The sequence below is a fragment of the Falco cherrug genome, chromosome 7, assembly GCF_023634085.1.
Source record: "Falco cherrug isolate bFalChe1 chromosome 7, bFalChe1.pri, whole genome shotgun sequence".
Lineage (NCBI taxonomy): Eukaryota > Metazoa > Chordata > Aves > Falconiformes > Falconidae > Falco > Falco cherrug.
Window position 1 is genome coordinate 14413930 of NC_073703.1, and position 23912 is coordinate 14437841.

Below are 23912 nucleotides of genomic sequence, written 5' to 3' on the forward strand. Positions count from 1 at the left end.
ATTCTGTGGCAGTAATTTTCACTGGCTTTGTGGGTTTTAATTGGCCATTTCCTAATTTAAAACAGAGTAATCAAAGAAAACACCGTCCCCATATGCAGCATAAGACAACCCTTCCTATGCTTGCTGTGGAGAAGCAAACTCACAAGGTTTTCAGCTTCAGCCTTTAGTGTAAACCAGACATCTGTTCCGAGTTGTGTCAGATCACAGGAAGGATAGCCCACAGCTTGGTTTACTCCAGACTAATTTAGGAAATCAGGACTCTCCCCATGGATGAGTCACTAACTTCTTGGGCAATGACAGGCCAGACACATTTGTCTCTTCAGCTCAGCGGTTTTCCCCTGTAAAACAAGGGTGACGGCTCTTCCCCACATCAGGTGACTTGTGGCTGGAGGACCCAGCCCCGGCACCAAGCTAGAAACTAAACTTTTCAGCCCGTTTATACATCTGCAGTCCTGATGTCAAAGTTCACCAGGAAAGGAAAGAAGAGGAAAAAGAAAAGGGAAAGTGCAGATGGGTCTAAAGACAGCTTTGAAGTACAGCCCAGGAGCGGAGATCAGGAAGTGAGAGCTGTAATTGCCGCTAGGTATCGGTTTCCTTTTTTATTTCAGGAGAGCCCACAGCACGGTGCAGTTTCTCCCTCAGAAAGCAGGCAGGAACATCACCTCTGCAGAGAGCAGACGGAGCTGTTAAAGGGAAGGGGCTGCAGAGACAAAATGACTCTTCGCATTTCTAATGCAGAGGCAAGCAGAAAGCATGGTGAACATTTCTGAAATGACTGTTATTTCTTCTGGACCAGCAGGGAAAGCTAAAAACTGTTTCTCATTTTGTTTCCTAAGGAAATTGCACTGGATTACTTGTGGGCGCTGCCCGAGTTCTTTGCAATAGGGCCAGCTTCGAGCAAGCTCAACAGAGGAGACGTCAAGTTCAGGAAAATCGGTGGTCCGGCAGATGGAAGAGGTCCTGCAAATACCGTGCAGAGAGAAAGGCTCCCAGCCCAGCTCACACTATAAAGATGACCCACGTGAGAAGTCACACCAGAGAGAACCTGCCAGTGCTACAGAGATGGTACATTTCACTTCAGGCTGGGGGCAGGTTTATTCCAAGCTGCCCCAAACCTGGCAGTGCTGGGCTGTTAGTGACACCCCGACACTGTTCATACCTCCCCGGGCTGGATGTTCAGCCGAACACGTGGCACGCAAAGCATAAAGCTCAGACCTCAGATCCTACAGGCCTTCGACCCGAGCCCTGATAAGGCTGCCCGCTACGAAGGTTGCCCTGGGCTGTCACTAACAAACTGCTGCCACAAGCAAACGTGTCAGAACACGTTAATTGACATCCCGCTGTAACTTTAATGCTATTAGTCAACACTAAACAAAGGTTTAAATATTTTTCCTTCCTGAGATAAGGCAGGGAATAGGGCTGCTGTAAGAAAACACGGACTCGTGGTATAGTGAGATAAACCTGTTTTTTCCAGTCAGAAGAGGCTTGTGAGCTGAACTCTGGGGCCAAGTTATCATAGAAATGACTGCATCTTGAAGACCATTGCAAAGGGTTTAGGTTTAGATATTTGCTAGGCACACCTTGAGTGTTTGGCCATTATAAATCTCTTCTCGTTTAGGGAAGAAATCTCATTTTGCATCATCCTGTGCTTATCTTTTAGCAAAAGCGGGGGCAGGATCTGAATATGCTGGTGTTTGCAGACAGCAGCGCTGTAGTACAGCCTGTCTTTTAGCTTCACGATGAAGAAAATGAGCTACAATTGTGAAATCATTGCCTAACAATTGATAAGGACAACCACTGCAATCCTCTTCCATGCCTCTTCTTGGCCAGCGTCCCATTTACCACACATTACTGGATATATAGAAAAAAGAATGGCAATGCGGTTAAAGTACAAGCCACACACATAGAAGACATAGATTATTTATTTCACGTCTTGTCTGATTTCCTCTTTCACCATGGCCAAATAACTCAGCCTTTGAAATTCATTTTTTCCTCCTTTCATGACTATATTTACCATCCTTCTGACAGCCCTTGAGTTCTACCAGGGAATGGGGCTTTGTAAATAGGGCTGAGGGGAAGGAGTTGGAGAGACCTATTCCATCAAAACAAAGCCACATCAGGTACATAGAACAAGGTGCTACAGGAGACTCTTTTAGCAGGCCTTTGCTTTGCAAAAGAGTAAGCTCTGTCCTTGCCTTCTTTCAAATCAAGACATTCCCTCCCGTTTCACTCTTCTTTTCAGGAACTCCCCGTGGCACCACCACAAACACCTTGCAACATTAGATGCCAGCTCCTGATGTCAGCCATCCCAAGAAAAGTCCAGCCCACCACAAGACCAAAGAAATTTGGTTCAGACTTTCTTGCCCAAAAAGGAAAGGCAGATGTATACAATTCCTCATCCTTCAAAATTCATGGCTTTTGGGACCAGCAAGCCCACACCCCCAGAAAAAGTCACTGTTGCCACTACCACACCACAAGGATGCTTTGGCCATTTTTTCCCCATGAGAGGAAAATATGCGGTAAACCGAATACTTGTATGTATTAAGTACCAGATAAATACTGACATCACAAAGTGTTAAGTAATGGTACTTTTAGCAATATTAAAAGAAAAAAAAGTGTTATTAATTCCTGTTCTATATGGATGTCACACGCTCAGTGGCAATCATACTGCTCACAAGTCAACTGCTGAAAAAACAAACAGTTCTGGCATAATTTTTACATGAGCTGTGTAACAGAGCCTGGGTCACTGAACTGTAGCTCCCTTGAACACAGTTCAGTATTACAGCTAGCTAGGGCCAAACTCTACCCGCCGGCCCTATAAACATCAAGCAGGTCACCTAACAGTTATTTCAGTGCCTTGCTGACTCAGAAGTAATGTAGAGGAAAGAGTAAAGAGGATAGATCGTGTTTGAATTTAAATTTGCTGTTCAAAAGTGCATCACTGATGCGCTACCAAGAAGATATTTCAATTTGCAGAAGAAACAACGTGCAATTCACAAGCAATTGCTGCTTCTGTAGAAACTTAAATTGTGTTTTGTCCTAATGACTTGGAATTTCTTAAGGGTAATGTGAATAGCTTCCAGTTCATCTTAACTCCTGGTTCTTCAAATACATTTTATATTTTTTAAGAGCAAGCAGTATATTTTTATTAACAGAAGGAAATATTCTGAACAGTAATCTGAGGGAACAGGAACTGCTAAGATAAACCACATCACCCACAGAAATCTCACCTGCATCACAGCTCAATAAAATACCAACATTTGGTCTTAATTTCCTGTAGAGAGGGAGGCATAACTGAACCCCAAGGAGGGGTCTGGAAGAATGGGGAATGATACTATAAAGGTATGGCTTTTGGGCCATAGTTCTAAAATTGATGGCTATGTCAATACAATTTCTGTGGTGCTCAGCCCATGTGAATTAGCTTTCAAAAGGCAGAGATCAATCCTCATTTGGCCCTAATGTAATTTCTGACACCCTATGCAATCCTAAACCATACAGCCAGCCTTAAGGACATGTCCGACTGTCCTTGCACTCCACAGCAATTGCTTTCACATATACAGATATGTACTTTTTGATGCTAAGAAACAGTACTTTATGTATGATCAAACAAACGATACCTACAGGTGAAAAACATTTTGAGGTGTTTTCACTGACTTTGATTAACAGGATTAATATGAATAAACAAAAATCGTTCTAAACCATGCCTTAGGGTAGACTGCAGGGAAACTACTGGCATCACAGCAGCACCCTCTAGTGCTGCTGACACTGGGATTTGCCAGCACTTCCTAGATGAAATTCAACATTTGGTGTCAGAATGCAACCTCACTTGTCCTAGAGGTCCCTGAGTTCTCCATGATGGCCAAAATCTGGCATACGGGGCCCTGACTGCTGAGAGCCCTGCACTCATCACATGCCACAGGCTAAAGAAGGCCGGACCCTGGCATGGGTGGAAGCCACCGTGGGCCCATTATTGGTCCCCATTACTCTGTGCAAACTGCCAAATAGGTTTTCAAGTGCATTGCAGGACTGTGGCTTTGGAAAGGGGTTTCAGTGAGGCGTTCCCTTTCCTACACCTCCCTTAATTCATGGGGATGAGGTTTACTCTGTAAATGCTTGCCTGGTCTTAGAGGGTCTCACACAGGCAGTGCTAAAGGTTATCTAACGGTGAGCTCTCCTTTAGGGTACCGGCCTCAATGAAGGTTTCCTTGACACAGCTCACAATAAGGGCAGGATATCAACACCATCTTGTGGACAAAATGAGACACAGATGACCGACACAAATCCATCAGTACTAACAAACGTCCGAATAAAGGGCTGCAATTACTTAGGATCCTTGTGCTATGTTAACAGCACCTACAGCACAGCACAGTATCTCCCAAATCTCCCAAATGATAGGAATAAAGAGCAGTACAAAGGCAGAGATTATTTTTTGATTGTTCAGTGGAAAAGAAATGAGACTACTCCCACAGATTTCAAATAATGTAGAGACGCAACCCCGAAAGTAACTACTGTCGGTCTGTTGTGGTTTAACCCCAGCTGGCAAATAAGCCTCACACAGCTGCTCACTCCCTGCTAGTGGGATGGGGGAGAGGATGGGAAGACTAAAAGTGAGAAAACTGGTGGATTGAGGTAAAGGTTTAATAAGTAAAGCAAAAGCCGCACACACAAGCAAAGCAAAACAAGGAATTAATTCACTGCTTCCCATCGGTAGGCAGGCATTCAGCTACCTCCAGGAAAGCAGGGCTCCATCACACATAATGGTTACTTGGGAAGACAAATTACCATCACTCTGAACATCTCCCCACTTCCTTCTTTTTCCCTCGGGTTTATATGCTGAGAATAATGTCATATGGTCTGGAATATCCCTCGGGTCAGTTGGGGTCATCTGTTCTGGCTGTGTCCCCTCACCCCAGCCTACTGGCTGGTGGGGGGTGTGAGAGGCAGAAAAGGCTTTGACTGTGTAAACACTGCTCAGCAATAACTAAAACATCCCTTTATTATCAACACTGTTTCCAGCACAAATCCAAAACATACCCCCATAGCAAATTAACTCTAGCCCAGGCAAAACCAGCACACAGTCAAAACAAAATAGGTGCATAAGTCTAGGTCCATAAACTAGCTAAAAATTCATCCTCCACTGTGGCAAACAAAAAGATGGAGGCAAGACTGAGTATGTGAAACGGGTTGTCTGAGATACCATCCTTTAGAAGGGGAAGGTTAGGTTTGACTTTGAAAAAAACCAAACCACTTATTGATCTCCTGAAGTCATGCAGCAGTTACAGGGCAGCCAAGCCACAACGACCACCCTTTCTCCACCTCAGTCACTGGAGCTGTAGGGAAGGCCCAGAAGGAATTAACGTTGCCTCAAGCGCACACCCATCCAAAGTCATTAACAACTCGGCCTTCATCCCCTCACACTGCTGTGTGTTTTCCTTTGTGCCTGGGAAGCACAGATGTGAGATCCTACTAAACCAGACAGCAAGAAGCACCAGGCCACGGTGAAATGTCTGTGTCTGAGCCCAGCTGTGCTCAGAGCCAACTGGATCTTATGGTCAGAGCTATAGCAGGAGTAGGGCAAGAGGTCATCAGTCCATTACACCGTTTCTACCGTTCTAAGATGTGGGTGCATTTGAATCCCATAAGATACTTCTGTCTATCTTTAAGTACCGACCTACCTTTTATTATTTAGCTCTAATAATTTTGAGTGCCTCATATGCAAATTTTCTGAATCTGCCTTTCTACAAGTGCCTCAAATGTGGCAAGGCCACAGTTACAGTAACACTGGGTTTGTCACTTTAGGATCTGACACCCCAACCAGATGAGGCAAAGGTCCAAAACTCCCCAAAAGGCAAGCACTGGAACTTCAAAAAAATAAAAATAAATCATTTGTACTTCCCCATAGCTCTGCTCTAAGGCAGCAGGGCAGCTATATTACACATCAGGAAAAAGCACCAATGAGATTTCAACACAGAAACACAAAATAGTATTTCTACACTTTTTTCTACATGGGAACCTGCAGAAGCATAGTTAAGTCTATCAGGTCCCTAAACTATCATCCACACAGATAACAGATAGGTCAACGTACCTGAGGGAGTTACTTTAATCTCTGCAACATCATCCTCCTGCTTATCCCTGCCAGCTGGAATCACCTTCATGCTATCCTGTCTGGGTCTCAGCCAAGAGCTTCCCTCTCATTCTTGTCATTTAAGACATAGAAGGAGCAGGGAAATGGTGTAAACTGTTTACACATGCATTGATTCGCTGGTCTCTGTTTTTGTGGGGCTGCTCAATTCATCACACTACCAGGCTTATGAAAACAACACAGTAGTAAGAAACTGTTTGGAAGGTTCTGTTTCTCATTCATACATCTGACTTCATTAACTGATAAATCTTGACAATTTGCTATAAAGTAACGAATGAACCACTAAGTTGGGACATCATTCATTATGATAAAGCTATTTCTTACCTGCTTAATTAAGCTCTGACGATGCTTTAGCAGAAGGAAAGTAGAAGCAGACCCTCTTAGGAAGTGATAAATGCCAGAGTCTGAGGGGCATCCTGACAATTTCAGCACAGCTAAACATGCCGGGGTCCTCTCTCTAGCAGGAATAAAGAGCCTTGGCCAGTCTGGGAGGCTGGAACAGGGAACTCAACTCTAGCAACATCTTTGACTAACAGAAATATATGTGGATCCAACAATATAATTTCCACCAGCTCTGCATAAAACCAGAGGAAAACAATCTTTTCTGTAGTGGGCCTAATTTTTGATCTAAAACCCAAGACTAATTTTATATGGAGACATGTAGACATCAGCCTACCCTTCTTAAGCATTAACGTAGCAGTTGCAGAACTGTCTACCAAGCTTTGCAGTTTGGGTTATTAATCATACAGATGCCAAAAAATGGAGCCAAAAGAGAGTGTTTTCAGCTAGACAGAGGAAACATTCAGGCAATGCTGGAACAAGAAACAACCATTTTTCTGCTAGCACAGACACTGCCTGAAGCAACCGACTGGAGAAAACCATTCTTTCCCTTCTGCCCGCTAAGTAGGGCAAAAACACCCCCCTCCTTCCATCACTTTGTGTCACATCGGCACTTAGCATTCCCAGCTATGAACTACAGATACACAGCAGGAGGCTATCCCTGCCTCAAAGACTTTACCTTCTTTCCACATCCTCTCTGGCTTGGTGCCAGTACTTTAAGAATTGTATCTCATCTGAAAAACAGACATGGAGAATCTTTATGGCAGGCATTTATGCAAATACACATGCTTATAACCAGTGAGTTTAGTACAGCTGTTTTAGGAGCAAAACAGAAGGAAAATCCTAGCTGCCCAGGGCCCCTGCCCAGGGAGTGGTTAGCTAATTCCCTGCCGCTGAGCTGAGCCCACCCTCCCAAACTCTCTGCAGATTAGGCTGATTTACCATCTTTCCTTATGTCTCTAACTGATGCAGCGTTCTAGGCCTCCCACTAAGTAAGGTCTGTGTTTCTGCTGCTTCTTTTGATGCTGCTGTCTGTTTTGAAAGCTGAAGCTGACCTTCCGCCAAGCAATAAGGAAGTATTTAAGGCCTTCACAGTCAGTGAAAAACAGATTATGGAGAATTCAAGTCCAGCCCACATTTAATCTGCTTTATTTACATATAAACTGCAGCCTGGAACTGAGGTCATCAAACACCATCGTGCCTGCTTCCTCCAGCCAATAGTATCCTGTTGCCCACGTGTAATTTGACCTCAAAAAATCGCTTGTAATTAGATATCAAAGCAGAAAAAAAGCCCTTCTCTTTCTCACTGTAGATTCCTATTTCCAGGGTGTTGTCTAACCAAAACCAACTGTGACATGGGCTGACCTCCCTCTCTGCAAGAATAAAAATAACTCAGAAGATTATATATATCAGTATTATGTGGTGGCATCCACCATAACAATATTATATATCACGTTCCCTTCATCATTCCTCTAAAGGTTTTGCTGTCTCTGTATCAGTCCCTCTTGAATGGGTTACTGGGGAAAATGTTGCTTCTCATCAGCATTTTTCAAGTTCCTCCACTACAAAGAAAGCCTACTAGAGCTTTAAAGTTTACCTTTGAACTTTTTTTACCACTGCATTTTCCATTTCATAAATTCTCTCCTATAGCAACACAATCACATCTCCAAATCACACTGACAGAAGAAATTGTGAGACACGGTAATTTTACATTTGATAATACAGATACGCACATCCACCCCAGGACTGAAGCTGCTCTTCCAATGAGTACTACAAATAAGAAGGCTAAAGCTAAACTATGACATTAGAAACTTTAAAATCTATTTTCTGTCATGGTCTAAATAGGAAAAGCATGGTAAAAACGGTGCTTTCCTGTTAAACTAGAAACCTAAACTTTCTAATCAGTACTTTTGTTTGGTTGGACTGGTTATTTCAGCTTCCTAAAATGAACTGAAGAAAAAACAAGTGAGACGGGCCTGCTGTAAAGACAGCTTTTTGCCCGCATTAGAGCTTATGTATTTGTCATAAAAGCAATAATTACTGCATTTTTTTTAAACCCTAGGAAAACACATAAGTGTTGAGTAGATTCAAAGAGTACGTGGTTGCATAGAAGTACATCACATGCCTAAAAAGAAACAGCCCATAAGCAACAGAGCCTGACAATTGCAGAGGTGAAAATCCATACAAAACGGAAAAGCTAAAAAAAGAATTCTAGCATTTTTTCCCTCAAACTAAAAAAATGAATTTAACATAAAGGGTAAATTACAGCCCTTGTTGGATTTTTTGCCATTTGCTTTTTGCATTTCTCCCAGATGAGTGTAAACTACCACCCAAGGTTCTTTATAATTTTTCAGTCATGCTCACCATTGGATACCCATGCCTAAACTGAATACTACAAACTAGAATAGCATATGAATGGTGGTAACTGAAATACTTTGGAGCTGAAGCATTTGTTGGGAGCTAAACTTAAGCCATTAGTTTAATGCTGAAGCTAAATGTGTCTTGAGTGTTTCCCTGTGATGTCAAAATCTCTAGCCTATGCCATTTTTGAAGGAACTATACCTTCCTTATCAGAGCAAACAGGCAGACTTCCCCACCAACCCTTCCTCTCCTGTTGCTCTGGAAAATGAGAAAGAAATGACTGATCACACCAGAGCAGACAGCAGCTTTTCCAGAGAAAGGGAACATCAAGGTCATGGCACATGCAGCACTTTCATCACTGGGGTCAATCATGCTCATTTAGGGGGTCAAAAAAGAAATTGTGATGGTTTCATACCACAATTTCTTCAGAAGAGTACACAGAGATGAAGTCAGAGCATTTGTAATGCTCATACACTTGACTGCCCTTTCAAGTAGGAGTCATGTATAAGATGATATGAAAATATAGTCTCCTTAAACCTGGAAGTATCAGGGCCGCATGTGTCCTGCTACTAATCCACATTTGGCCAGAGCTTTTAACAGTTTCAGCTGTACCTTACGATATCTTATGCCAAGCACAAACACACATCATTTCAGCACTACAGCGTGCAGAACAACGGGAAAGATGACCTGCCGTGCACGCTCGTCTACGCAGCTCCGTTGTCGATGTTGGAAAGCAGAGCTTGGTTACAGGAAGACTCGGATGAATTTCCATTGTCCAAAGAGCCTTGATTTTAAAGAGGGGGGAAACAGCAACCATTTCTGCATGGTCAGGTTCTGGCAGCTGTCTCATTAGCTCTTCCAGTCTGCCATATCATCTGTTTAGTCCTACCCAATTCTGTGTAAAATATGGCCATACGGTTTATATGTGAGCATGTTGTGCCAAGGTGTGGATTCTTCCACACTCTGGTAAGAAACAGCTACTAGGTACTACTTTCCCCCACCAGTCATACTTCTGTGCAAAATAGAAACAGAAACATACTATACGAACAATATAGTACACGGGCTTTCTGCATTACACAAGTGCCCAATATGTTACACGTTTTACAGAAAAAAGAAGAATCCATGTGTATTTTATATTTCTGTATGTATCCTACAAACATGTACCCATCCAGACATTTCATCCTCGCCCATTTTCAGAAGGGCAACAAACTGAGAATGAAACAAAACTTTATTAGCATAAAAAGTACATATTAAGTAATCAAATTCCTTCAGAGCATCTGGCATGTTTGATACATCTTTCTGTATCTGCTACAGCTGGAGGAAGAATAGGTTGTAAGATGTCAGAGGTTTAGGGTTAGAGGAGGGTTGGTGGTAGGGTTGGGTTTCTTGGTGCCTTTTTTTAAGTTATGTAAACAATTCAGTGAAACCTATACAAGCAGAATATTACCTATCATTTGTACACTTAAAAGTTAAATAAAAACCAATTTTAGCAATACAAAAAGCAATATAAAAAAGTATTCAGATGCATGACATGCATCAGAATGAAATGTAGAAGGACATGTCAAGTAAGTGAACCTGTCTTAAAAGTTAGATCATACTGGAAATTCTCTGTAAATATCTGCATGGCTTGACACAAAACATTATCAAATTACTTGGTTCCATAAGAAATCTGTACAGTTGCATCTATTTTAACTTTGTTAAACACAATTATATTAGAACAATAGACTGATAAAAAGGAATAAGGAAAGTTTTCTCAAGTTTAACATTTCAAGCTGCCTATTTGATAGCGTAACCAGACAGAGGTAGATGTCCATTATTAGTAGCCAAGTTATTCTAGCAAGACCTTTTAGCTATCTTGCCAGGTTTTTACATTCAAAACCAATGTGAAAAGGCTTCATAGATGAAGGGCATCTTTCAAAAAGCCAGCCAGAAAACCTGTATTGCTGATGGAAGTACTTTCAATTATATTGCTGAAAGTAAAGAGTATGTAAGAATAAATCATTTATCAGACCACTGCAAGGACACCGCTGATCAAGCACTAGAGCTCATGCAGTCATTTTAACAAAAGGGAAATTAATTTGTTTATTTCCTATGCTTATTTTAGAAGCTGAACCATTGCTGCCTATCTGGCTCATAACTAGTCAAAATAAGATTGTAGGGTACCACGACGGCGGATATCACACGTCCAGCAATGGAAGCCACCTCCCAGTGAATTGGCATGGCGAATATTCACTTTGATTGTAGAAATGCCTACAAGAAACATACATTGCATACTTTAAAATTAAAATATCAAAATCATGTGGTAAGCTTTGATCAGAACATTAGATAAAGCTTTATCTAATCATACGGCTAGATGAAAGGAAGTACAGGAAGTTATTTCCTACTCATTTGTTAAGAATTTATTTTCCCAAATTCTAGGCAGAGAACAAGCTAGAAACATAGCTGGCTTGTTTATTCCAGCAATACTCTCAGGAATATACAGTGCCTGGAGCACTACCAGCGTTTGATGTGTTACGATGTGCCAGTAATAAAAAGGAAAAATTCAGTCTTCGGAGTATGCAAAGAATTAGCTGAAATTCTGCTACAGTATATGACCAGGGCACATTTACATAAATCTGTGTGAGCATTTATGGTTCAGACACTGAATGTGCTCTTTCCATTGCCTTTCACGGAAAGAAGCATTTGAGGTACAGAGCTCAGAGTCCCTTCTTCTCTGCAAGGGGAAAGAGGCTGTTATACTTACCACCTAGGTCAAGCTTCCTCCCACTTCTTTTCAGCTCTGAAGCTTCAGCTGTTTCTCAGTTTATACAAAGTCCAGACAGATGGACTAGGATCAGAAGACTTTTCTGTTACGAAGCTTGCTTTTTGTTTCACCATGGTACCAATCCTTCTGTGTTCACAGTTGCCGTCTACTACCTTTGGATCATTCTGTCCTTCCCATAATTTTTCTCCCTTTAAAGGAGTCTTTTGCTACTGGGGAGTATTATCTTTTACTCTACAATACAACGATCCCTCACTTCCCTTGCCTTATCACCCACCAGCCTTCTTCCTACCCTGTCAACTTTTGCGTCACCATGTACTTGTACTGCAGCAATAGTTCAGCTGGCTGTAGCACCAAGCATACTAACCACCTATGAGCCACAAGAAGATCTACATAAATCTTTCACTCCCAGCATAATGGAAGCAGTTAGATTAACTGCATGAGTTCAGATTTAAGTCTATATTATTTGTCTTTGCAGTGAGCTGTGCATAGAAGACTTTCAGATTTTATATTCAATTACAGTTCTCATACCACTGCATACCTAAAGGAATTGCAACGTAACATGAGGTTACACCCCACAGGACTTAAATTCTCCATAAATGAGCAGAAATACCTCAGTTAAGTGGTCTTAATTTGACAGTTTAAAGTACAATGAGTCTGAAACTAGAGAAATCTGAAAGTGTTTTGGCAATGAGGTACAGCCTGCTCTACATTACTCACCAATACATGCACTTAACTTCTCCAAGACAGATTTTGACTTCCAAACTGAGCAGACAGTTTTACATTGAAAAAGCTCATTCAAAAGCTTTTTACTCATGCTAGCAGTAAATTCAATTGCTACTCATACCTTTATTTGCTGCAATAGTACGCAATTGTAGGGGACACGAGATGTAAGAAGCCCATATTCATATGTCTGAAATATTCAGAAGAGAAATCACTGAGTGATTCTTACTTGCTAATCCAATTGTTTGAATACCTTTTCCAGTGCTGGCTGCTTTGAATAATTTAAGTAAAATCTCCATTCATCCTGATGTGTGTAGCTGGTGTCATGATCATTTTATTTTAAGTGTATGTTGAAATATGTTAGGGCATACCCAGATTTTCAAACATCTTCTGAATTGATGTCTCATTGGCATCCACCATCACACGTTTCTCATCCAGCATTAGGACATTCATGGAGAGCCATTTAGAAGACATCCACAGTGGGTGATCTAAACACATAAGAATGAACCCATGTTGCCCATATCAACACTCTTAAGAATACTATTGAAATCCTTAGAGAAGAAAGAGTGAATATACCATCTGGGATGAGTGGCACTGGGGGGCGAATCACAGTCCAGCCTGCTTTCTTGAAGAGCTCAATCTGAAAGAACAATATAATTAGATTCTAAACAGAGTTCTTAAAGCATCATATTATGTCCTCCAACCTATGCCATATTATCTCAGGCTGTTTCAATATACATGACATCCTCTTTTCTCTGTTCACTACTCATGCCCTCATTCAAGTTCCATCTACAAACCCAGTTTTCATACAAACATTTTTTGAAAGCCTTTCTGAGCTTTGCGTACCCCTAGCATTTGTTTCTACCGGTTTTATGTATGCTAAGTATACTAAGATATGTTAAAGGCAAAAGGTAGCACATGCAGTTTGGATTCTGTGAAGTAAAGATGTTAGTAGCAGCACAAAAATATTAAATTCTTTATTTCTTTTTTATAATTTCTTACCATATGACTGCAAAAGCCATTGATATGCATTACACTGCCATTTATAGAAACAAACCCACCAAAAATACCACATAAAATTACATTTGCATCTTGCTTCGTAAGAAACTTAATATGTAGTTTATTTAACAAAGGGAACAAAATAAAAGCATCCTAGGGAATAATTTGTGTCTTTAAGAATTACACAAATTAAAAATATAAGGAGGATAATTTGGCTAAGAGAATTGGCTCTTCAACTTTATTGTCTGAATACTCCGAAGAGCTCTTTGTTCAAGTGTTGCCACGAGGTGGAGCTCCGATCCTGAAAATTTAAAAACTTAATCTGCCTGGTTTGCCAGGATTTTAAAGAAGAGTTGCCTTTCACTCGCACCTCACACACCCCACCTCCCCACCCCCCAGCTTTTTCCGGTCATCAAGAAATGCCAGATTAGTTTTTACAAAAGAAAGCTACGTCTATCTTTTCTATCTACACAGACAGCAGTTTTCCATGAAAAAAGTCCCAGGGAGACCTCTTAGAACTAAGATTATGAAAAACAGGGGAAGGGAAAAGAGGAGGAAGAGATTATGATTGTTTTAAAAATTGTATTCTTATAATAGATATTACAAGAGGCAGTAATTCAATGGGACCATATGCATTTAAGCCACTTGCCAAGAAGAGAGTAACACTGCTTCCAAGAGCTATGCTGTGTACATGATTCCATAATCTCTGCTGCATGCAGCTCTATCCCGCCAATCCACTATTGATCAGCTATTCCCATGTCGTTGTACAGCTGCTGAAATCATGGGGATCCTCACAAAAATCCTCAAGCACTGACAGGTAACTTGTCTAACATGAGCTCCTGCTCTCTGGAAGGCTTTCTGGTCGGATTACAGTTTAGCAATATTAGTTTTTTCTCAGAGTGGTACTAAGTTTTACATAACTGAACCACGCCTCTCCTCTTTCCTACTTTTCAAAAAGTATTTCTCATTCAGTTATTCAAAGCTGAATTCCTGAGAAATTATCAGCCTCCTGCCATTGGTACTTTTAACAACACCAAAGGAAAGACTTCCAAAATAGGAATAAAAAGGAGGGATTACTCATCTGCGCTGCAGAAAACCCTCAGCTTCTCCTTGGATACAATTAATATGTTGAAGTAGTGGAAGTGTTCAAAGAAGTAGTATATTCTATGTACTTGCTTTGATACTATATTGTTACAAAACAGATTACTTCTATCATATTTAAACCATGAACATCGGAAGAAGCACACAACATATCTGCGTAGCCTCACAAGACAGCACTAAGAGCAGTAGCAGAAATTTGTGGGAGAACAATAGTCATTGCACTACTGAGAAAGTTCTAGAGTCAAGATACAAATACATCTATAAGTTCCTGAACAATTGAGTGCTATTTAAATCCAATAATTTAATATTATTCAAGTGTATACAAAACAGACTTGTGGATTAGCAATTATACAGCAGGGACCTAATCCAGTTGAGTCATTTTTAAACACAAAACACTTTCCCCTCTGCTATGCTCTTACCTGATGGCAGGGACGGTCTGGGTTAGAGAGCACAAGACCAGGTCCAATGATATTAAAAGTGGCATCAATGTGCATAGGGTTAGGATCCTTAAAGGATATTATATGCACTCTATAGTCAGGTGCAAGGTGTCGCCTCATCCATTCAATGCCCATGTAATTTGTAACCTGAAAACAGGACAAAGTTTCACTAGGCTAGAATATAAAATGCATCCAAGCCTAGTTTGTCTAAGGTTTTCTTTAAATATTTAAAGCCATAATAATAGAAGTCTGTGCCTTTAGCTAACCCTCTTAACTGTAAGACAGTCTCATCCTGTATCTCAGACATTAGACATTTCACGAATCGTAACTTTTCCCAACACTCTTACGTTAATCCTGTCCAGGAATTTAAGAAGACATAAATACAAGTATCAAAACTGATACCAAAACTGTTGGATGAAACCTTTGTTTACCTGGCTCCTTTGTACAAAGATATCTTTTCCCGCTCTAATGAAGTCAGCAGCATCAAAGCATGGCTCAAATTCAGTAGTTACAAATTTTCCCTGAGCAGCTAGTTTATGTCTGTCTTCAACAGAGTGGATTGGATAATCCTAGTTATAGAAAAAGGAATAACAACTTTAAGTTGGAGATGGTAAGGGAAAGTTTTCAAACTATTTGCTACTGAAGAGTACTTTGAAACTAAGAAAAAATGTTTGTATTGATAGCTGGGTGTTCCTGGGAGGTGGTTTGGTTTACTTGTTACTAGAATAAAAAAAGAAAGTATAAATGTGGAAGCCCAAGTAACAGGTTTTAAGTACATTCAAGGATAGGTGATGAGATAAGAGACAATGGTTATACCAAGAAGCTAATTGCTCTTCAGAGCCACCGTCTTTACAATAATTCTAGCTTCTGGATCAAAAGTATTCATTATCACTGGAGTTTAACTATCAGTCTAACCAATCACTGCACAGTGACAGAAATACTGGTATGCAAACTATTTTTAACAAAGGTGGACTCCCTACTTTTTCCACATTTTAGAATGGAACAGTACTTCAAACTAGAAGGTAGATCTTCAGGAATTTAAATAAATTTTAGAATGAAACAATGCAATTAAGAACAAATGAGGTATGAAACCCACAAAAAACCCTACTGGTTAAGTAGTTTCTATGCTTTAAAACAGGGTCTGAAAGTTTTCTAATACCAACAGATTATTCTAAGGTAATTTTGTTTAACAAAGACTTGTTTGCATTGTTGATAAGATGTCACTGTTCCCAGAAAGTTATAATCATTCCACAACCAGTTTTACTGCACTTATCGTAGAGGCTCTTACCAAGGTCCTAACACATTTGGGGGCCTATAGGAAACTACCAGATTTGTCAGAGTCAACATTACAAGTGAAAAAAAAATTAAGAAAATACTCACTTAAATATTTGGAAGGCAAATACTCACAGTTTAGATCCTCCACTATTTTTCATGTAACATTCAGAAGATTACATTTAACTTTCATGTAATCATCATGCAAAACAAGAATTAAGAGGGGTTTTTCTGTGACAAAATAATATGTTCTTTCCCACTTTCCTGATACACTCTGGACATATGGACCTCAGACATATGGATATTCTCAGGGAATTTTAATTCTTTAAAGTAATATTTGTGATGTCTTTCTAGCATTCCTTCCTCTTCAGTAATGCTAACTTAAAGCCAGTAAATAAAAAAATTCAAAGCAGACTTGAATTCAATAGACACAACATCCTGTTTCTTATCCCCTAATTACACATACTCAGTTTCAGCTGGAAAGGCTAGAGAATAATTGCATACATTAGAAAACCCACACATTTCCAGAGCTGTTTTGTGTCTTTTCCCCCTGCCCCAATTTTGGGAAACCTAGATATCAGCTTGAAACTATCAAAAAAATTCTGTATAACCAGAACTGAAATTCTGAAGCAAAATGAGAACAATACCTGATCATAAAGTTCATCTGCCATTGTGGGTTTGGGGGCAGTTGTCCACTTAGCACCACAGTTGAAATAATCTTTTATTATTTTCCTATATGCTCTGTACTCAAAGAACCGAGCACGCCAAGCCATAGGCGCTTCAATAATTTCATTTCCCACGACCAACAGGATGTCTCTTGGCATGGCAGCATACATACCTGAAAGGAAAAAGGCTATTAACCTATGAGAAAAATACTCTTTTCTCTAGCTTACTCAATTTTCACCCTCCTTTTTACCATTACTTCTACCCAAAAGAATGGCAAAAAGAATCTTTAGCAAAGTCAGGAAACCAGCACACAATTTGAGGTACTTCCATTCTTCAGTAAGTTTTTAGTAACATTTTTTGTTAAAAATACATGCAACTTTTGCTACAAAGCTTCTTCACTTGTAACAAGTTCGCAGCTAGATGAAAGCCATCCACAAACTACAAGCCACCACTTCATAATTTGGTTGATGGAAATTAGACAAATGCTTAGGAATTACTCAATTATTACACAATAAAAGGTGGAGAGCAAGTTTTCCAAGCAGACCTCATTTCTTTATATGCCATCCTTTTAAAAAGTAGCAGCACAGAAGAGGAATTTGATGGAACACAGAAGTAGTGCAGGAAGTAGTCCCACTAGACTTTTCATTAACATTATCTGTTCCCTAATGAGCTTGAATTCCACTAGAACAACTTAAGAACACATTTGACATGAAAGGAGGTCAGAGACTATGCTTGACGCAAAGCTCAGCGTGAGCCAGTGTGCTCTCACTACAAATAACCAAAGCCACGTAGCGCTATACAAAGAGGGATGTAGCCATTAGGTAGAGAAACATTCAGTTTTCCTTGACGCTAGTGAAGATCCTCCTGGAAAACTGTTTTCCATTTTGGTGTCCATTGTTTAAGATGGATCCTTCGTTGAAGGGCTATCAAGATAGTCAGGGGGGCCTTACAGCACATGACCTGGGAGAAGTGGAGGTACCTCAGCTTATTTCATGTGGCAAGTAAGCGCCAAAGTAGTAACAGCTTACAGCTACTTTCAGGGCCATTAGACATGACAGATGAACACTTCTTGGTAGTGGCAGTGACAGCACAGCAAGGGAATCTGTCAACAGGTGCTGCTGTGGGAAGTTCAGGTTAGGTATTAGGAAAATGTCTTTCATTAGGATATCCACACAGCACTGAAACAGGTCAGCAAATCAGGTGGCACAGTCTCCATTCCTGGATATTTTCCATGTCATAGCTACACAGAGCCATCACTGACCTCATCTAGCACTAGTAACAATCCTGCTCCAAGCAAGAAGGCAGACTAGATGATATCCAAAATGTCTCAGACAAGAGCTAAACAGGCAAGGCCTTCAACAACGGAAGAACATTTACCTGTAGACTCAAAGTCAGGTGTTTTATACTTCACAGACCAGTCAATTGGATCAGGCCTCTTGACAATTACACCTTCTCTTTTCAAAATATTGCACATTTCTTCAATTTCAGCAATAGCTTTTTTTAAATGGCCTTTGGGGAAGCTCTGGCCTCCAAATTTCTGGTAAAATCCCCAATACTTTTCATATGTGTTGGCCTAAAACAAAAGGACAGGTAGGTGACAAAGAATAAGCATCAGTTATTTTGGTAGAGTGAAATAGATGAACATTAAAAATTGTGTCTCATGCAAGGTTTCTTGTTCTCCTTTCATTGACTTGCCATTGTTTTGTACGTGTGATGGCCCTAACATGTCATAGTGTGCTTTATATTTGATTCCTACAATATTTGTATAGTTGCTAAAAATTGTCAATGTCCTGCTGATTCTTCTAAAATAAAGAGGCAGGAAAGAAGGGAGGGGGAAAAGGAAGGGAAAAGCATCAATGCTGCAGATAAATGCTCAATTATTCCTGCTTGAGAATCCCTATCCTGGTAGCACTCTGCTGTCTTTATTTTTCGCCTTTACTACTTCTATTTATACACACCATTGGCAACGCTTCACTCAGATGTTTTATGATGTGCATGTGCTCAGTCATTAAACTTATATAAGCACAGGTGTTAAGACTAACTGTGAATGGCTGCTGTCTTCACAAACACTTCCATACAGTAACGAAGTTAAGTTTCAGCTGTATGTGCCAAGCAGGCTCATTGAACTAGCAGATAGCTTCAGCACTGCTAATAGACTGTACATGTGGCATGATTCCCAAGAAAAAAAAAAAAAAAGTCCTCTGAGGAACAGCAGGAAAAAAGGGAAAGCCATTCTGAATGGGGAGAAGAAAGCACACATTTAATTCCCACTTGCAAGTTTAGTTTGACTTTTGGATGGGATTTTCAGGGTATTTCATTTCTTCATAGTTTTGGATATACATGGATCAGTAGCTTATATTACTTGTTTCTACTGATGGAAATACAATTATAAATGTAATAAATATCTCCAGAAGTCTCTTCCCCTTTTTAGCCATAGCTCTACAAAAAGTCTCATTATTTATCCAATTACAGATGAAACCCAAGAGACTACATTACATTTCAGTTGGTATTTAGTGACTAGTATTGCCAAGCATCTATGAAAGATTTGGTCCTTATTACACTAGACCTGTACAAATCCACACCAAACGCTACAAAGCCTGCTATTTAATAAGGCTGGCAGATATGCTTTTAAATGAAAACAGCCTTAGGCTCATCCCCAAAACACATACATCCGTAGTCACCTTGTTAAAACCTCACTTTGGTCACAGTGGTGACATCAGGAATTGTAAAGCCATCCCAAGGACATGTAATACACCTTGTTGGCTAGAAGAGGCCATACTTCAGATACAGCAGCAGTCTAGGAAATGTCAGAGATACTACATTCAACTGTCAATGTTGATGTAAAGCAAGTACAACACTTACAGACCTAAATCCTCCGCTCCTGAAATCCTGTGATGTCTTCTCAAATTAAAAACTAATTCAAAAGAATGTCCTAGTTAAGTTAATAATGTCATGGCTAAGAAAATCCAGACACAAATGATGCTGCTTCAGTTCAGTGTATCTTTGGAAGTACTTCATTCAGATTTATAAGCTGGGAAACCAGCAGTTTTGATGGGTCTCTGCTAATACTAACATGACAGAGGAACAAATACATATGGAGCCCTTCCACAACAGCGGAAGGGATGAGAAACAGGTGAACAAGTGGTCAGGCCTTCCTTCTACCAGAGTCCTGCTCATTCAGGCAGCATGAGTGACAGCAATGGGATGCAGGGAGAATCTGCCCTTCCACACACAAGGTTATCTCCTGACTGTTATAATTTGTGATGTGTTTTTTTAAAGCCTGTCAGGTCCAGAGCCTCAGTTTTTCCTTATACAACTAAAATTCGCTAGTTTTAAACTGCAGGTTTTATAACCAATATAACCAGTGACCTCCATTCATACTTAGCAGAAGGCACGTGATGCACATCAACACTAGTATTGCTACTTACAGGGACAGTAACTGGGAGTTCTGGCTATTGTATTTCACTGGAGCAACACACACATAGATGCCTTACCTTTCAGCCACAGAGATTTTGCAGAACAGCTGAATCTATTAATAAATTTCAGTATTGGCAAGGTAGGCTTTGGACTACTGTTTGGGTTTCTCAGCAATGCCCCCAGACAAAATTACTGTTGCAGTTTCTACAACAAAATTTAAGACAAAAGCAGAGAAAACTAGAAGAAACCACATCTCAGCTGGCATGCTCTATTACTATTCTGTTCTGACCTCATTTGGTTAGTTATGGCTTAATGGGCAGCAGAACCAGGCTAGCCATCTAGCATAGAATCATAGAATAATTTAGGTTGGAAAAGACATTTAAGATCATTAAGTCCAACCATTAACCCAGCACAGCCAAGTCCACAACTAAACCTTGTCTCTAGAGTGCCGCATCTACACATCTTTTAAATATCTCCAGGGATAGTGACTCAAATACATCCCTGGGCAGCTTGCTCCTATGCTTGGCCAACCTTTCAGTGAAGAAATTTTCCCTAATAACCAATTTAAACCTTCCCTGGCACATCTTGAGGCCGTTTCCTCTTGTCCTGTCGCTTGTTACTTGAGAGAAGAGACTGACCCCCACCTTGCTATGACCCCCTTGCAGGCAGCTGTAGGGAGCGATAAGGTCCCCTCTTGAGCCTCCTTTTCCCCAGGCTAAACAGCCCCAGGTCCCTCAGCTATTCCTCATAAGATGTGCTCCAGCCCCTTCCCCACCTCTGTTGCCCATCTGTGGACACGCTCCAGCATTTCAATGTCCATCTGGCAGTGAGGAGCCCAAAACTGAACACAGTATTTGAGGTGCAGCCTCACCAGTGCCAAGTACAGGGGGACAACCACTTCCCTAGTCCTGCTGGCCACACTATTCCTGATACAAGTCAGAATGCTGTTGGCCTTCTTGGCCACCTGGGCACAACTGCTGGCTCATATTCAGCTGGCTGTAGACCAACACCTCCAGGTCCTTTTCTGTCAGGCAGCTGGTCACATTTCAGCCAGTTAGACATTTGATAGAGTATTTTTTTCTGACACTAAAGCTACCCTTTAGCCATTACTTGAGAACAGAATTTTGCCTCATCTAATGTTACAATGTAAAAAAGTTAGACATGCTTTTTTCCTTATTCTTTCTGTATACTCACTATGGCAGTTTTAAGTACATAAATGCACATACATACACTTGTATGCTAGAAATGCCTGTCCTCATTTGCTTCTTTTTCTGAATCTGCTAGAATACCTTTGGAGTGTCTGAAACAGGATTCCAGAGGTTGGTAACTGAGCTTCAGCTTTCAAGGACTAAATGCCAGCCATAATGAAATCAGTGGTAAAGTTTTCATTGTGCTCACTGGGTCATGATACCAGCTCAAATGTCCCAGTGTAAGTCAGATGATTACTTTTCTATCTGAGAATCAGAACTACCAAGCTGCAGTAACTCATTCACACTCCTCCAACCACTTATGTTTCCACCCAGAATCATAGCCCAGATTCTAAAGAAAAACATAAAAACATGAGAAGGCTAAGGGAAGAGAAGTTTTCTTCACAAGTACATCCCAAACTTCCTCTAAACCACCATTTCTAGCACTTTAAACGTATTTTCAGTATCTTTGTTTGCCATTCCTTCAATGTCACATCAGAAGAATTCCCTTTCTCTTTTTAACTGAGGTCTTCTAGTCAACTTTGTCAACATACCCTTTAAAATTTTACTGAGGTCTCCTCAGCAGCAGTATGCCAGCTCATTTTGCTGCAATAGATACAGATTAGGTACTGCCTTGGAGCTAGCAACATGCTGTACCACTGGAAGAAAACAATTCAGGATCATCCCCACAAATGCAGGTAACAACATATACTTAGCAACTTTAAAGTCCAGGTAAAGTACACAATAAAAATCTGGACCAAGCCCACTGTTTGAGTGTTCCTGTTCTAAAAAACAACATTTCAAAGAACAAATAAATGTGGATTTATTTAGGTTGCTTTTGTAGTTTCAGGCATAGAAAAAGCCTGAAGAACAGAGGTGTATATATTTCCATATAATACATACTGCAGCACGTAAAAGCTGCAGGGAGCTATTTAAACAGAATAGTCCTGCTAGTCTACAGCTGTAGAACTCAATCTTTCTTAGCTTAAGTAGAAAGCTACACTTTTTCCTCAAGTGGTAACCTACTCGGATTTGAGCCCAACTAAACTTACATCAGTCCTATCAACTATCTCAAAAGCTTGAGTGTGTACTTTGATAGCATCAGGGCTATATAACTAGAGGAGATTGCACATTAGAGATTCTCTCCACTACTGAATTCTGTCAGAACAGCTAATTCAGTTGAAACCAGAAAGAAAAAGCACATCTGCCACCAACATGACTATGCCATAAAGTTTCACAGAGGAGCTACTTTGAAAGAAGAATCCTCAAGAGTAAACACCACACCTTGTGTGCTGCAAAGCTTAAGTAAACCGCATATATAAAACCCGCATTATTTCCTATTAAGGTTGCTTTTTTTATTGTTTACCTTAACCTCCACAGAAAAAGGTGGGACACAAGCATTTTCAGCTCTTCCCACAATGACCTCTTCCAGTGGGTCCCATTCATTGTATGAGCAGACAGGACAGTCCTTAGGCACAGGGCTAGTAGCCTTGTTGTCAGCAGCAGCACAGGCGTTCTGGGAGGCTGTAGCTGCCTGGGTGCTCTGGAAAGATCGCTGCACCCATCCTGTAAAGACTCTTCCAAGCTTAAAATAAAAATAAGAATGAAATTTATGTTTCCCTTACAAAAGGAAAAACGCAACGATTCAGTCCACCAGTACCTTACATGTAATCCCAAAGCAATGTACCTTATTTGGAGCATTAACCGAAACACAGTGTTTGTTACAGCCATTCTAATTTATTCACAGTCAACTAGATGCTTAAAGGACAAACTGCTTTTTAAAATACATGTGGTTTAGAAGGGTAATGGCATAGGAGCACAGCACTCACGCTGAACTCTGCTGCTGAGCTGGGAGGATGCATGGGTGAGCCCGAGCCCAGGAAGCCTGCAGCTGTCCCGTGCCCGCTCCCCACCGTTCGGAGCACTCCGCACTCGCCAGCAGGCAGGGGCCGCACAGGACCCCCTCCCACGGAGCATCCTCAAGCCCAGCACCCCGCACTCAGCGCCGGATCTGCGCGGTACCAACCCGCGAGCCGATGAAATGCGCCGCCTCGGCTCCGCGGCTCCCCCCGCGCAAGCACCGCACTCGCAGCATCCCTGCTGGCAGGACAGCACCGCTCCGCACCGCTCCGCGCCCGCACCGCCGCCTTTGTAACAGCCCGCCACGCCCCGGGCCGCCCACCGGCCCCGTCGGGGCGGCGACCCGGCCGCGGGCGGCGGCTGCTGCTGGGTGGCGGGGGGCCCCGGAGGATGAAAGAGCAGCTGGAGCCGCCGAGCCCCAGCCCCAGGGAGGCGCAGCCCGCCTGGATGAGGCAATCGCCCCAGCCGACGGACGGCTTCTTTCAACATACCTGGACTGCATTGCCACAGATGGCTCTGCAGCAGCAACTCCACTTCGAAGATTTCCAGTCGGGTTTAAAACCCCTCTCTACAAAGTGTATTTAAGCGAATCATTCTGTTATTTTCAGTCATCAGATATGTGTATTCTTCATTAAACCTATAGTAGA

The 23912-nt window shown here is 41.2% G+C and overlaps 1 protein-coding gene across 1 annotated transcript; it reads right to left on the reverse strand.

Annotated features, from left to right (window-relative positions):
• Positions 1-10052: 10052 nt before the first annotated feature.
• GATM (glycine amidinotransferase) lies at positions 10053-23547 on the reverse strand. The gene is made up of 9 exons (XM_055717204.1): positions 23432-23547; positions 22772-22990; positions 18179-18374; positions 16783-16973; positions 15295-15432; positions 14846-15010; positions 12903-12966; positions 12698-12814; positions 10053-11092 (listed from the first exon to the last, which is right to left on the reverse strand). Exons 1-9 carry the CDS (start codon positions 23498-23500, stop codon positions 10980-10982), a joined length of 1272 nt encoding a protein of 423 aa, XP_055573179.1. The 5' UTR covers positions 23501-23547; the 3' UTR covers positions 10053-10979.
• Between the last annotated feature and the right edge of the window lie 365 nt (positions 23548-23912).

Excerpts from the sequence above, each read along its gene's own strand:
- GATM (XM_055717204.1), bottom strand. The coding sequence starts at position 23,500 with ATGCTGCGAGTGCGGTGCTTGCGCGGGGGGAGCCGCGGAGCCGAGGCG. Across the intron at positions 12,815-12,902 it reads AGTGCCACTCATCCCAGATG|ATCACCCACTGTGGATGTCT; the intron begins GTATATTCACTC and ends TTATGTGTTTAG. Across the intron at positions 11,093-12,697 it reads GAAGATGTTTGAAAATCTGG|GCATTTCTACAATCAAAGTG; the intron begins GTATGCCCTAAC and ends TGTTTCTTGTAG.